This window comes from Xyrauchen texanus, chromosome 9, assembly GCF_025860055.1.
Source record: "Xyrauchen texanus isolate HMW12.3.18 chromosome 9, RBS_HiC_50CHRs, whole genome shotgun sequence".
In the NCBI taxonomy this organism is placed as follows: Eukaryota; Metazoa; Chordata; class Actinopteri; order Cypriniformes; family Catostomidae; genus Xyrauchen; species Xyrauchen texanus.
The window spans coordinates 46554126-46569426 of record NC_068284.1 but is presented as its reverse complement, the minus strand read 5'-3'; the positions used below and the strand labels follow the sequence as shown (position 1 = coordinate 46569426).

The 15301-nt window shown below is 40.8% G+C and overlaps 1 protein-coding gene across 3 annotated transcripts in view; it reads left to right on the top strand.

The window, feature by feature from the left end:
- eps15l1b (epidermal growth factor receptor pathway substrate 15-like 1b) overlaps positions 1-15301 on the top strand; it is a 51744-nt gene that overhangs the window by 26836 nt on the left and 9607 nt on the right. For all 3 annotated transcript variants that reach the window (XM_052134253.1, XM_052134252.1, XM_052134254.1), the window contains exons 21-22: positions 2008-2090; positions 3215-3308. In XM_052134253.1, coding sequence (XP_051990213.1) covers positions 2008-2090; positions 3215-3308 — 177 coding nt within the window. The remainder of the gene's footprint in view (positions 1-2007; positions 2091-3214; positions 3309-15301) is intronic.

The following is a 15301-nucleotide window of genomic DNA, read 5'->3' as shown; positions in this document are numbered from 1 at the left end:
AATTGCAAATTGTATTTGCAATTGCGTTTTCAATTTGTGGACGCATAAAATGTGACGACATCCAAACGCAATTGCAAATCGCGCATTACCGTTTGCATTTTCGTTTAAGCGAACGCACAGTGACTGCCAAATTTCAAATGGAAAAGCAAAGTCCGTTTGCAACTGTGTTTCCCATATCTTACGAGTTTTGGCCCTGTCATATTTAAATAGCAATTTCAATGACCACGTCTGCTTTTTCACTTTCTCAGCGTCGCGTATGTAGCCAGCCAAAACTCAAATGGAATACTAATTCCCTTAGTATTTCCATTGACGCCTTACACGGAAACCTGTCAATCAGGGTCAAGGGTGGGATTATGCTATGGGGCGTGTTTGTCTTGGGAAGTGACGTCACTCACAGTCGACGGTCAAGAGTCATTATATAAACAAGCATTAAAAGTAATGGACCAGAAATCTGTAAGATGGCATCACTGCATCATTCTAAGGAAGCATAATATCTTGAGTTTTGACAGTTTTGTAAATTTTTCTTTTTAAAACTAATTTTTAAGTGTGTGAACAACGTTGCACCAGAAATATTCTGTCAACTAGTACATAAACAAAAGGGCGGAATAAGAACTAGAGGCACAATAAGTGGAAACTATAGCCGCAAAACGTAGAACAACATTTGGACAGACATCATTTTCAGTAAGAGGCATACATTTGTGGAATGCATCTGAAATTAAAACATTGACAGACTTCAAGGTTTTTAATACACATTTAAAGCAATGGCTGAAACTGAAACAACTTTGTGAACACTGACTGTACAGGACATAACACAATGCATACAAACATAATGTTGCATATGTGGGCACGCACAGACATATGCACACTTTTGTGTTCTTGTATTGTTAAATGTGTCTAGACTTTGATTTATAGTGACTTCCACATCTACTTAAGCCCATATCTTATTTCATATATGGGATGTATTTGTTGTATGTATTTTATTAATTATAAATCTTAAACTCAATACTCTGTAATTTTTGTTTTAAATTTATAAGCCTAACCAGGGACAGGGGTTGCAAATTAGTCATGGCTAGAAACATGTATGCGTGGCATCTACTTTGTATTCTTTATAAAGCAATGTTCTATGCATTTGTCCCTGTCAAATAAACATTAAAATAAATACAAAATAAATAAAGAGGTGATGCCCTGAACAGACGCCGGTTTATTTGATCTTGACCGTCGACTGTGAGTGATGTCACTTCCCAAGACAAACACGCCCCATAGCATAATCCCACCCTTGACCCTGATTGACAGGTTTCCGTGTAAGGCATCAATGGAAATACTAAGGGAATTAGTATTCCATTTGAGTTTTGGCTGGCTACATACGCGACGCTGAGAAAGTGAAAAAGCAGACGTGGTCATTGAAATTGCTATTTAAATATGACAGGGCCAAAACTCGTAAGATATGGGAAACGCAGTTGCAAACGGACTTTGCTTTTCCATTTGAAATCTGGCAGTCACTGTGCGTTCGCTTAAACGAAAATGCAAACGGTAATGCGCGATTTGCAATTGCGTTTGGATTATGTCACATTTTATGCGTCCACAAATTGAAAACGCAATTGCAAATTCAATTTGCAATTCCTTTTGAATAATGTCCGGAAAATCATTCCATAGTATTGCATAGTAGAAATGACCCAACCATACATCGGTGTTCAAGCAAAGCAAACGTGTCTTTCACAAACAATGCACCTTCATAACGTCGTGATTGGCTGATCAGAAACATACGTCACTCCCTGCAGATGGAAAGCAAAACGTGTTCTTTTCAGGAGGGGAAAGTCATGGAAAAAGCCAAACACTTGCCACATAGAAGCCACGCTCTGAAAATAGCACCTGTGTTTGTGCACGCTGCTCTAAACTGGCATGACTGAATATTCGTTGTGGGTTGAAATGTTGGGGTTATTATTCCTGTTGTTACTAGATGTTTCCATAAAATAATTTGTGCTCTCTCTCTCTCTCTTTCATAAACAGACCCATTTGCTGTGTCAGACCCGTTCAGTAGCAACTCTTTCGAAGGGAAAAGTGGTTTTGCAGATTTTTCTCTTATGTCAAAGGTACGTTAGAGGGCACAAAGAATGACGCTTTTCAACAGTCCTACGTTTGATGGGTAGTTTATAATAAATGATGTACACCGAACACCATTTATTACCTAACATGTAAATCTAAGTTCAAATTGTAAAAGAAATGTAGACATGTTCGGACTAGCATATTCTCCATTTCTTTATGCATGGAATATCAGGATACCAAGAGGACACTGCTTGGAATACTGTATCCATTTCCAGTGTGACCAATGAATAGTGATGGGAATGGAAAATAATTGATTCATAATTCATTATTCTTAACTACGCATCTTCATAATAATTACTTTGATTTACAGGCCTTAAGTACTCAACACAGTAACAGTTCGTTTCGAATCGAACATGACGAAATGAACGAGTTGCAGTTTAATATGTTTTTTTTATTCTCTAAAAAGAACCAACTAATAAAAGTCATTTTTGAGTACGTGGCGTTGTACGATTTTCTGTGTAGATTCAGAAGAATCGACTCATGAGACTCATTTGTTTGGGAATCAGACTACACTTGTTCCGCTGTATGTTTTGGGAATCGAACTACAGTAGTTGCATTGTATGTTTTGCACTGTTTATTAAAGGGAACTGCCTCGTAAGAGTCATTTTTATTTGGGAATCAGTGTACACTCGTCACAGTGTATGTTTTGCGCTGTCGATTCAAAAGAATCGGATCATAGGAGTCATTGATTTGGGAATCAAACTACACTTGTTGTGGTGTATGCTTTGCCCTGTCGATTCAAAAGAATCGGATCATAGGAGTCATTGATTTGGGAATCAAACTGCAACTGTTCATTCAAAGGAACCGCCTCGTAGGAGTCATTCCTTCTGCAATTGAACTACACTTGTTGCGCTGAATTCTTCCTGCCGCTGATTTAGGAAAACCGCACATTTAAGAACCGTGAACAGAACTCATTAAAATTGTTTGATTCCAGTATTTAAAAATAAAATACTGTATATTTTTTGCAGCAAGCAATAAGTATTCCATTCCAAACATAGCCTATATCGTTGTAAATAGGAAATCGTATTTCCTTTCGTTGCATGCTTTATAACTCATTGTTTGGTAAGTTAGTTGTGTAGATGCAACATTCTGATCTGTGATGCTTCTCAAGGGATCAAGCTTGGAGCCGACTGTCCGAAAGCCGACGTACCCTCTGCCCCCACCGAAAAAACCCGGACCCCAGAGGCCAGCACCTCCTCCTTATGGTGAGTAAAACTCCTGCCAACTGTGTGTGTACTGTATGTTTAAGATGTAGTGAATTAATTATCCATTTATTATTTTTAGAGTAAGTAGAATAAAGTATAAAGAATAAAGGAAAGGAAAAACGCATATACTAATAACTTTAAGCAAATAGGTACTGTGGCACCTATTGTTTTTGTTGTTATTATTATTATTATTATTTCTCCCCATTGGGAGTCTATGGTCGCCCATAGAACCATACATGGGAAAATGTTTAAATTTGGCACCTTGATAGGCGTGGTCATGAATAGCGCCCCTGCCAAATTTGGGGTTTCTAGGATATACTGTATAGCGCCACCACCATGTCAAATATTCACTTTTCTTTTGTGCGTATCTTTTGTCATAGAGACACAATTCTTTTTTTTTTTGTCGGATTACTCTCCTCTTGATGACTCCAATAGACCCCTTACATTAAAACTCCGCCCATTACAGTAGCCGCCATCTTGGATTATGATGTTTCTAGTTTTTTTCCCTACTGTTTCGTCAAACTTGGCCCGATTTTCTTAATCAATGGGTCAAATAATTATCCACACTGAGCCGCACAGAATAAATCATACTGAATTTTGATTTCCAACTTGGTTGAAAAGTTACGCAAGTACATGTTTAACGAGGTGGCCGTGAAAACGGATTTGAGGCTGTATCCCAGCAAGCCTTTGTCCTATTGAAGCGAAACTTGGTGTGCTTCATGAGGAAAAAGTTTCACATCCTTCAGACTTTGTCCGGTTTGTTCAAGCAATGGCTTAAATAATCTCCAGACCGAGTCACACAGACATGATAGTAAAGAATTTAGATTTTCGCCTTTGTTTAAATGTTACAGCAGCACAAGTTTAACAAGGTTGATGCAAAACTGGATGTAAGGCAATGATTTGTCATATAAAAATGAAACTTGGTATGTTTCATCAGGACCATGATCTGAGGGTACATGAAATTTTGGAGACAGTGCCAACTATGGGTCAAAATCTATAAAATTGCTATTTTGGCCTATAACTTTTAAACCGCATGTTCTAAAATCATGGGGTTGATGTATTTTAATTTCTTAGGTCATGCAGATTTCAACTACACCAATGTGTCATGTCATTATGATGACTGAGTGGCTGTGATTGCTCTATGCTTGGTATGTCCTTTTGGTGACTATCAATGTTGTCGACTGTGGTGCAGTGGACTGGAGCAACCTTTTGAACGGAAAGTTGTAGGTTCAAATCCATCCTGAGGTGATTGAAATGATTTTCTGTTGTAATCAACAGCATGCCAATAGGTGGCGTGGTGGTGGCGTAGTGGGTTAAAGCACATAACTGGTAATCAGAAGGTTGCTGGTTCGATCCCCACAGCCACCACCATTGTGTCCTTAAGCAAGGCACTTAAATCCAGGTTGTTCCGGGGGGATTGTCCCTGTAATAGAAATGACCTTGTAAGTAATAAATAAAGGCTCTTGACTGGTTGCTCACTAAAGCTAAGCAGGGTTGAGCCTGGCCAGTACCTGGATGGGAGACCTCCTGGGGAAAACCAAGGTTGCTGCTGGAAGTGGTATTAGGGAGGCCAGCAGGGGGTGCTCACCCTACGGTCTGTGTGGGTCCTAATGCCTGGATGTAAAAAGGCACCGTCCTTCGGATGGGATGTTAAACCGAGGTCCTGACTCTCTGTGGTCGTTAAAAATCCCAGGAGACTTCTCGTAAAGGGTAGGGGTGTAACTCCGGTGTCCTTGCCAAATTCCCCCCATTGGCCCCTATCTATCATGGCCTCGTATTAATCTCCATCCCTGAATTGGCTACAACACTCTACTCTCTCCTATCCACCAATAGCTGGTGTGTGGTGTGTGGTGGGCGTACGGGCGCACTATGGCTGCCGTCGCATCATCCAGGTGGATGCTGCACACTGGTGGCGGTTGAGGAGATTCCCTCTATACTATGTAAAGCGCTTTGAGTGCCTAGAAAAGCACTATATAAATGTAAGGTATTATTATTATTACACCATCAAACATTTCACTACATTCCAACAAACTCAATAATATAACAGATCACGCACAGTGAATCTGTTAATGGAAAGTAGAAATACTTCCCCATTTTGAGGGTATCAAACGCTTCAGTGAGCTGGTGAACTCATGACAGGACAGTTGTTACAGGGAAGATAAGTGTCTTGGCATGAGATATTCTATCACTGCAGCATCATGCCAAAATTGTCGTCATTTACGACAATTTTCTTGTCACCGTCTTGTCTTTCCAAACCTGTATGACTTCCTTCAGGGCAGAATATTGACGCTTCTCTTTCCCACACAATGAAAGTAGAGTGTGATTTAACGGCTGTCGATCTACAAATGCATCATAAAAGTATTATATGCAATTTTGTGCACTATATTTAAGTCTTAAGCCATACAATCACTTTGTGTCAGTAACAGACTGACGCACAGCTTTCAAAAGTTATTTGCGTTTGCATGTTTAAAGGTGCCGTGTGAAAAGCATGTGGCAGGTTCCTGTCATCTAATGCCAAATGCTATTAGATTTCAAAAGCCAATCATGAAATGCCCAAATTAAATGTTATAGAAACTTACTACATATCTCATATATGGATATCTCATACTACATTTTCAGAAATCTAAACGAAATCTAACATAAAACCAAGGTAATCATATAACAACTGGGCATTTGTGTTGCAAAAAGTATTTGCCCCCTTAGTTACTTAAACAGTTAATGAAACTGCATTCATAATGGGGTTCAGCTGGATTAGACACAACCAGACCTGATTACTGCCAGTACTGTTCAATCAAATCAACACCTGAATACAACTTTTTCAGCAGCATGACGTTGGCTAAAAGGCCAGTAGCACACTATGCCAAGGTCGAAAGTAACTCCAAAAATTACGAGGAAAAAAAAGTGATTGAAATACATCAGTCTGGGAAGGGTTACAAATCTATGTCAAAGGCTCTGGGACACCAAAGAACCACATTGAGAGCCATTATCTCCAAATGGAAAAAACTTGACACAGTAGTGAACCCTCCCAGAAGTGGCCGACCTTCCAAAATTCCTCCACAGTGATGACTAATCCAGGAAGTCACAAATAAGTCAAGGGTAACATCCAAGGAACTGCAGGCCTATCTCTCGCATCAATAAAGGTCACTGTACACCTGTTCACCTACTTATTCATGCTGTTGTCGCCCATCCATCTCAAGGTTGTACAGAGGGGTTATCTGAGTAACGAACCAGTCTGGCCATTCTCTGTTGACGTCTCTCAGGCAGCAGAACTGCCGCTCACTTGATGTTTTTTGTTTTTGGCACCATTCTGAGTAAATTTTAGAGACGGTTGTGCATGACTTATTCAAGCTCCTGACCCGTATCGGTGTGATTTCATGCATTGCACTCATACACGATTGGCTGATTAGATAATCGCATGAATATTTAGGCATACAGATGTTCCTAATGAAGTGTGTGTGTGTGTGTCTGTGTGTGTGTGTGTGTGTGTGTGTGCAATAGGGCTGGGAATTTAAACAGATTTCCAGATTCGTTTAAATTCTGATTAACAAAAACTTGATTCAATTTCATTTAGATTCAGATTAATTTGAGTTTATTTCAGTCACATATGGAAAAAAATTCTCAGCTAATGCTGGTAATTATACAGGAGATTTTCTAACTTAGTACATTACAAAAATTTTATTTCAGAATTAGTTTTTCATCAATTTGTTCACATTTTTTATTTTTAAAGATGTAAAAATTCCATCAATTAGTATGATGTCTTGAAATGGCATATTGTGTGTGTGTGTGTGTGTGTGTGTGTGTGTGTGTGTGTGTTTATATCTTTGTCGCAAATCATGTCTGTCGCCTGGTTGAGGGGTATTGAATTCCCACAACCTTACCCAAATGTCCCGGCCACCTACTGCATCAAGGTGGGTGACTTCGGTTTCAGCACTGACTGCAAACCCTGGCACCATTCTCACCAACTTCTGCGGTTCTCCACCCGGTTACATCCAGTTACATACAGTATATATATATATATGTGACGCTCTTGTTCTACCCGCTCTGTACAGGTCTTGAACCAACGTCTCCGGCGTGGGAGGCGGGTGCTCTAACAAGGATGCTAAAGGCTACAGCTTCTAGCATCAGTCGCTAGTGCACCTCTTCAGGTCAGGAGAGTGAGGTTTATACACTGCACAGCTATCTATCAGCTGGCACATGTTACATACATATACAGGTGAAACTCGAAAAATTAGAATATCGTGCAAAAGATCATTAATTTCAGTAATTCAACTTAAAAGGTGAAACTAATATATTATATAGACTCATTACAAGCAAAGTAAGATATTTCAAGCCTTTATTTGATATAATTTTGATGATTATGGCTTACAGCTTATGAAAACCCCAAATTCAGAATCTCAGAAAATTAGAATATTGTGAAAAGGTTCAGTATTGTAGGCTCAAAGTGTCACACTCTAATCAGCTAAACACCTGCAAAGGGTTCCTGAGCCTTTAAATGGTCTCTCAGTCTGGTTCAGTTGAATTCACAATCATGGGGAAGACTGCTGACCTGACAGTTGTGCAGAAAACCATCATTGACACCCTCCACAAGGAGGGAAAGCCTCAAAAGGTAATTGCAAAAGAAGTTGGATGTTCTCAAAGTGCTGTATCAAAGCACATTAATAGAAAGTTAAGTGGAAGGGAAACGTGTGGAAGAAAAAGGTGCACAAGCAGCAGGGATGACCGTAGCCTGGAGAGGATTGTCAGGAAAAGGCCATTCAAATGTGTGGGGAGCTTCACAAGGAGTGGACTGAGGCTGGAGTTACTGCATCAAGAGCCACCACACACAGACGGGTCCTGGACATGGGCTTCAAATGTCAAACGTCTTACCTGGGCTAAAGAAAAAAAGAACTGGTCTGTTGCTCAGTGGTCCAAAGTCCTCTTTTCTGATGAGAGCAAATTTTGCATCTCATTTGGAAACCAAGGTCCCAGAGTCTGGAGGAAGAATGAAGAGGCACACAATCCAAGATGCTTGAAGTCCAGTGTGAAGTTTCCACAGTCTGTGTTGGTTTGGGGAGCCATGTCATCGGCTGGTGTTGGTCCACTGTGCTTTATTAAGTCCAGAGTCAACGCAGCCGTCTACCGGGACATTTTAGAGCACTTCATGCTTCTTTCAGCAGACAAGCTTTATGGAGATGCTGACTTCATTTTCCAGCAGGACTTGGCACCTGCCCACACTGCCAAAAGTACCAAAACCTGGTTCAATGACCATGGTATTACTGTGCTTGATTGGCCAGCAAACTCGCCTGACCTGAACCCCATAGAGAATCTATGGGGCATTGCCAAGAGAAAGATGAGAGACATGAGACCAAACAATGCAGAAGAGCTGAAGGCCGCTATTGAAGCATCTTGGTCTTCCATAACACCTCAGCAGTGCCACAGGCTGATAGCATCCATGCCACGCCGCATTGAGGCAGTAATTAATGCAAAAGGGGCCCAAACCAAGTACTGAGTACATATGCATGATTATACTTTTCAGAGGGCCGACATTTCTGTATTTAAAATCCTTTTTTTATTGATTTCATGTAATATTCTAATTTTCTGAGATTCTGAATTTGGGGTTTTCATAAGCTGTAAGCCATAATCATCAAAATTATATCAAATAAAGGCTTGAAATATCTTACTTTGCTTGTAATGAGTCTATATAATATATTAGTTACACCTTTTAAGTTGAATTACTGAAATTAATGAACTTTTGCACGATATTCTAATTTTTCGAGTTTCACCTGTGTATGTGTATATATATATATACATACACACACAATTACATGGTTTAATACGTAAATTCCGTGCCATTAATTATACAAAAATGCAATTAATCAAGTCCCTGGACTGTAATAAGGAATGTTCCTTTCATCTGAGCAATTCAAGCGTGTAATACCACCTGTTTTCTCCAGGGGGCAGTAAGTGAAACTCCAGCTGTATAGGCAACGAGCAGCTTATATAGAGAACAAACCGCACTTACTGACAGCAGGCAGCACAAGGTTCTATTATGTAGAATGACGGACAATCTATTATGACGGACTTCAGAGGATGAAATTATGCCAACTCCAACCTGCATCACCTCGGTCTATTTATGGACTACGATCCTGAAATGAAATGCTTAGACTAACAATTGCCAACAAAAGCCTTCATCAGTCAATTAACAAGGACAATTGCATCTATGTGAACTTCTGCAATTAATCAAGATGGACTTCAAAGACTTTGGTCATTAATCTTACAGTTCAAACACAATCTATGTTTAATGAATGACCCTTAACACTTAGTTTAATAATTTTAAACCATGATTTTACCTATACATAATTAATATTTACATTACATTCATAATGTTAGCCAGAGGGAACTGGCCCCCACAGTGAGTCTGGTTTCTCCCAAGGTTATTTTTCTCCATTAATCTACATCTTATGGAGTTTTGTGTTCCTTGCCACAGTCGCCTACAGCTTGCTCACTGGGGTTATTAATACAATTATCATTTAATTATTTATAAACACTATTAAAATTCGTATTTTATCTAAATTACACAATGATGATTAATCGACTTTATAGACATTACAGTTCTTATCGTCTGTTAATGCTGATATTCTGTAAAGCTGCTTTGAAACGATGTGTGTTGTCAAAGGCGCTATACAAATAAAATTGACTTGACAAGGTGAGAACACATTCTTGTGTACAAACACAGCTTGATGGTGCACAAATCCGAAGGCAGGAATGTCGAGATTTGCTTCGTTTGACACAGCGACCTAAAAATGGTACATTTATGATGCGATGCAATTGAGATGTCCAAAAGCGTCCATCTGATGCTGGTGTACATTGACGAGTCATTAAACAAGCCCTTATGATAAATCCGGACTGATTGACTAATATAGTTGTAAAATGAATTACTGTGAACTGTATGCCAGTGATTGACTTATGTTCAATAATATGCAAATAAACAATACAGTATATAGGATTCTGAAGACACTTTTTCTATTGTCTTATCAACGTTTACTCATCTGTCACAATAATGTAATGTAAGTTGGGCAAAATCTTCTGGTGTTTTCCATTTGACTTTTTTTTTAATAATAGGATCAAATGGGTAGATTCAATTCATATCAAGCTTTATTGGCAAGAGAAACGTATGTGTACATTGCCAATGCGTTATTAGACACTATGCATGCAGATATAATGCATTTCTCTGGCTGCGGTTCAGACTCTATTGCGCAAACACTGGGTCTCTCTCTCCGTTTAGCTTTTGACTTTGGTTCAGATGGCAGTTAGTGAGCGTTTTCTGGCAAAGTGAAGAGATATGCCAGCTTACCCACACCTGTCTCCCCGCTTGCAGGTTAAGTCTCTATTCTCCTACAGTAAAGGAATAAGCGTGCACTGCTCCAAACAATTAATCATTGGGAATTAGTCCCTCATAATATGTATGAGGGAGTATTTCCCAGAAGCGAGAGTGCGCGTGCATATGCGACACGTGAATGTCAGTGTTCATGAGAAAGTGTGTTTGTATTTTCACACATGCATATGTGAACACATGGCTGTGTGTTTGTGTTGTCTTCTACAAACATCCTTTTTAGCCCATATTAACTTGACCCTGTTGCCTGTGAAACCACATTGTCAAAGTCTGTTCTCAGCTGTTGTTTTAGTCTAAACTGAATCATTGTGGTTTTACCCTTCCTCTACGATCACTTGTTTTTGAGTGGGTGAGTGAGCTAGGCCTGTGCCAGCTTGAAATCAGTAATAGGTGATTAGGTGGTCATTTAGTAGTTGCCTTAATCCAAATACACTTACAACACCTTTCTTCAATTATCTCAATTGATAATCATTTGCCTGTTTCTTTTGAAAATGGACACTGTTGATATATCTGAAGTCACTTTAATGCCAACACAATGCGCTTTTGTTTACATTGAGTATCCGCCGCCTCCAAGTTAGGTCTGTCCCGATGGGTAACCTTTACATCGAGGTGTTTACACTACTAATTAATTCTTCTGTTTATAGTGTGTGCAGGGCATTGTTAGCATATGTTTGTTAATAAAACAGGCATGGGTGGGGCGCTGGTAGTTTCACTACCATCTGAGTTAAAGAAAAAAAAACTTCCCCTCCATGGCACAAGAACTAGAGAAGAGATAGAGAAGTGAGTTCCTCTAAAGTTTGTGGTTCACACCCTTGAGCTGAGCACCAGAGTTCCCACGGTTGGCTAAATGCGTTCATGCCAAGTTCTCGCAAGATCTGCGACTGTAAATGCAGAACGAGTGTACTCATGAGATGATCAGCATCTTTAATCTCGACCGTTTGTGTCTTTGCACACAGAATAATCCTGCTGACCATTTCAAAAATGTTTATGGTGCATATTACTGATGCGCAGCGATTTGGGGTTTTCATATATAAAGTATACCATCTTTTAAGGCAGTTTTATGTACTTTATAAAATGCTTTGATTTTTCAGGTGCATTTATAAAGCATGTGCACATCATGTTTCACCCCAAAATTAAATGGGGGAAAAAAAGAAAAAAAAAAAATCAAGAAATTATGTTTTGCATAAAGAAAAGGAAGGACCATTAATGTTGTGTGACATTATGTAGCAATTGACATTTTCATACCATATTCTCATTACTGTAACTGTACCGGACATTTTACAATAGAAGTTTTGGTCCTCCGCCCTGTCACATTCCTCCCTCTTTCTCTCAGGCAGGGGAGCCCGCGGCATGACGTACCTCTTTCGCTGGGCCTTTTGCCCCGTCTGCCGGCAGGTCATCCCCGTCTACCTGGACGAGGGAGGGGACAAGGGGAGGGAAACAGAAATAATGAAATGGGGGGGGGGTACTTCCTGTAACAGTGTAGTACCCCCCCCAAAAAAACACTGTAAAATTGAAATGAGAGTGAAAAGGCCAATGCGGAGCGGCAGTGAGAGAAAGAGAAAAAAAACATTTACTCGCCAGTTCTCCGATACGCCGTAGCTTGTTCCTCGCCCAACCTCTAACGGTGGGCGTCCGACGTCCCGCAGGCTGCCCCCGATCGGGCTGGAGCATACCGGGTTGCGGTAAGGATCAGGGTGGGTATTTACCAAGCTTTGCTGGATACTGGCTATAATCAAACCACCATCCACCAACGCTTGGTTCAACCCAGGGCTTTGGGTTTAGCTAAATTGGTGAGGGTGAGGTGTGTGCATGGGGATGTTCACAAGTATCCCATGGTGACTTTGGCGATTTAAATTCAGGGGAAGAAACCATAGTGCAGCGGTTAGTTCCCGCCTCACTCATCCGTTAATCTTGGGTACTGAGGCAGACTTCCAGCCCCTGGAGGACGGAACGCCCCGCCGCGTTCTTGGGGAACAGAAGGGGTCTCCCCCGCCCCTGGCAGCGGTTCTCCCGCTCCAGGCGGTCGGTATCTCTCTCCCTCCGGCAGATGGCCGCGGCTGCGCCGTTGGGGTGGACGGTAGTGGCGAGAACTCTACTACGGCGTATCCGTCCTCCTTCCCGGGTTTTCGGCACCAGTGTAAAGCGATCAATGGAAAGGAGGAGGCGAGAACCGGCTTTTCAATATAAATAATATTTTAATATAAAACTTAAAACAGAAGACACAAACTATCTCTCTCTCTCTCTCACACAATCCTCCACTGTCTGCCTTTATCCCTCTCGGAGGCTTGATTAGCCTGATAAGGGACCGGGTGTGTATAATCACGACCTGGCCCCGCCCTCTGCCCTGCCACACTTACCTATACCTAACCCTACCCTAACGTTTACCCTATACCCTAACATCTAAACTTAAACCTACCTGTACCTCAACCCTTACCCTAAACCCTAATCTAAACACTACCCCTAAACCTACCTGGACCTCAACCTCAGTTGCAGCTAATTTTGTATGTATTTTTATGTAAGTACTGAGTAGTTAAAGCCACCTAATATAAAGTGCAACCAAATTTTTTGTAAGTCCCATTATTTTCTGTGGTGATTCTCTGATTCTTATTACTGGAAGAGCTCCGGAGCGGAGTGGAGCTTAGCAAAGGGTCAATTGAAAGATCTAGTCTCCCCGGAGGTTGCATTTTAATTACAATGGGCATTAAATATCTTAAACTCTCATCCCCCACAACGTTAATCTGCAGGTAGACTGTGGCTATCCGCTTTCTTACAGCAATCGTGAAGCTGCGTTCTTGATTCCGACAGGGCGGCAGCGCCACTTTGAACTCCACATGAAAAGCGCTTGAAGACAAAAACGTCTCATTCTGCGCTTTAGTGATAGTTAAGACGTGACGTGCTTTTGTGGTAATTAAAATGCGCCTTACAAAGGCTGATAAATACTTGATTTCTATCACAAGTCCCATATGGGCTTGTTTTGTACATCAGGTAGCATTAAGTCAAGACTACCAAGTACCATTTTGGCAATTCTGGTGTGACAATAACCAGAGGAAACACCATGACTTGTTAGGTCTTTCAAATCAGCTGGATGTCCATTCCCGTTATGGGTCGCTCTAAAAGCAAAAGCTAACTGATCAAAAGCACTCTAGCACTCTTTATGGTATTATACAGTCACCCCTAACTCCAGACCTAGTTATGGGTGGGGCAAGACCATTACGAATTTTAGCAACGGGTGCCTGGGTAGCTCAGCAAGTAAAGACGCTGACTACCACCCCTGGAGTTGCGAGTTCGAATCCAGGGCGTGCTGAGTGACTCCAGCCAGGCTTCCTAAGCAACCAAATTGGCCCGGTTGCTAGGGTGGGTAGAGTCACGTTGGGTTACCCTCCTCGTGGGCGCTATAATGTGGTTCGCTCTCGGTGGTGCGTGTGGATGCCGCGAAGAATACCGTGAAGCCTCCACGCGCACTATGTCTCCATGGTAACATGCTCAAAAAGCCACGGGATAAGATGCGTGGATTGACGGTCTCAGACGCGGAGGCAACTGAGATTCGTCCTCCGCCACGCCTTCACGAGGACTTGGAGCGCATTGGGAATTGGGCATTCAACAATAGACCTGATAGACATGACAACAACAGACATGACCTCAGTATTTCCCGGGACGTCCTTTTCCGTATTTGCCGTTTCCTCAAGAATACCAAAGCCTTTTTGAGGTCAGTTGTAATGGCAATGTTACAATGTAAAAACTAGAAATCGAATTATAATTTCTTATTTCTTTGATTTTGTGGTGAAATTTGATGCAGGCACATTCTTAACCATGTTACTTTCTACTCCAAGCACTTCAAAATCGTTGTAATAATCACAGTGGGTTGTGGTCGGTGTTTGTTGATTTTTATGGTTTGTAAATATTGCTCATCATTTGAAGAAATGAAACCAGTGGTTTTGGTGTGCCGCTAGTGAATGAGTCTTTTCACATCCCCGAATCTTATCTAATAAAAGCCAGTTGCTGCACGAGCCGGGGAAATCCACATATCCAAAACTAGCAATGAACGCTTAAATCAAAGATAATGTGCGGACAGAAAAAGCAGATACATGTTGTTAGATTATCGATTAAGCTCTTTTCTCTCGATACTTTCTCATTTCCTTGTTTGAAATCACTTTGTTTTTTGTCTACTGTAATCTCTTTCTCTCTCTTTATAAGCATTAGTTCACTCACATTCATGTCATCAACTCACATTCATGTCGTTCCAAACCTGTTGACTACACCTTGCGCTGTATTCCAAGTCTTCTGAAGCCATTTGATAGCTTTCTGTGTGGAACCGACTGAGATTTTAGTCGTTATCCAGTAAAATTCTTCCCCATCTCATTTGCACTTTTGTACAATGATATTGTAAGGCTTCACTAGAGTTGAAATATAGCATACAAGTCATGTGGATTACGTTTGGAACGACGTGAGGGTGTGTAAATGATGACAGACTTTTAAAAAATGGCTGAACTGTTCTTTTAACCTGTTTGGTTTTATTCAATCGGGTCATTGTGGAATATCTGAACTGGACTTTAAGCAACTGAGTTGATTGTTGCTGGCCAGGCAGTCATTCAAATGTGCTTTTGGAGTTTGAGAGTTT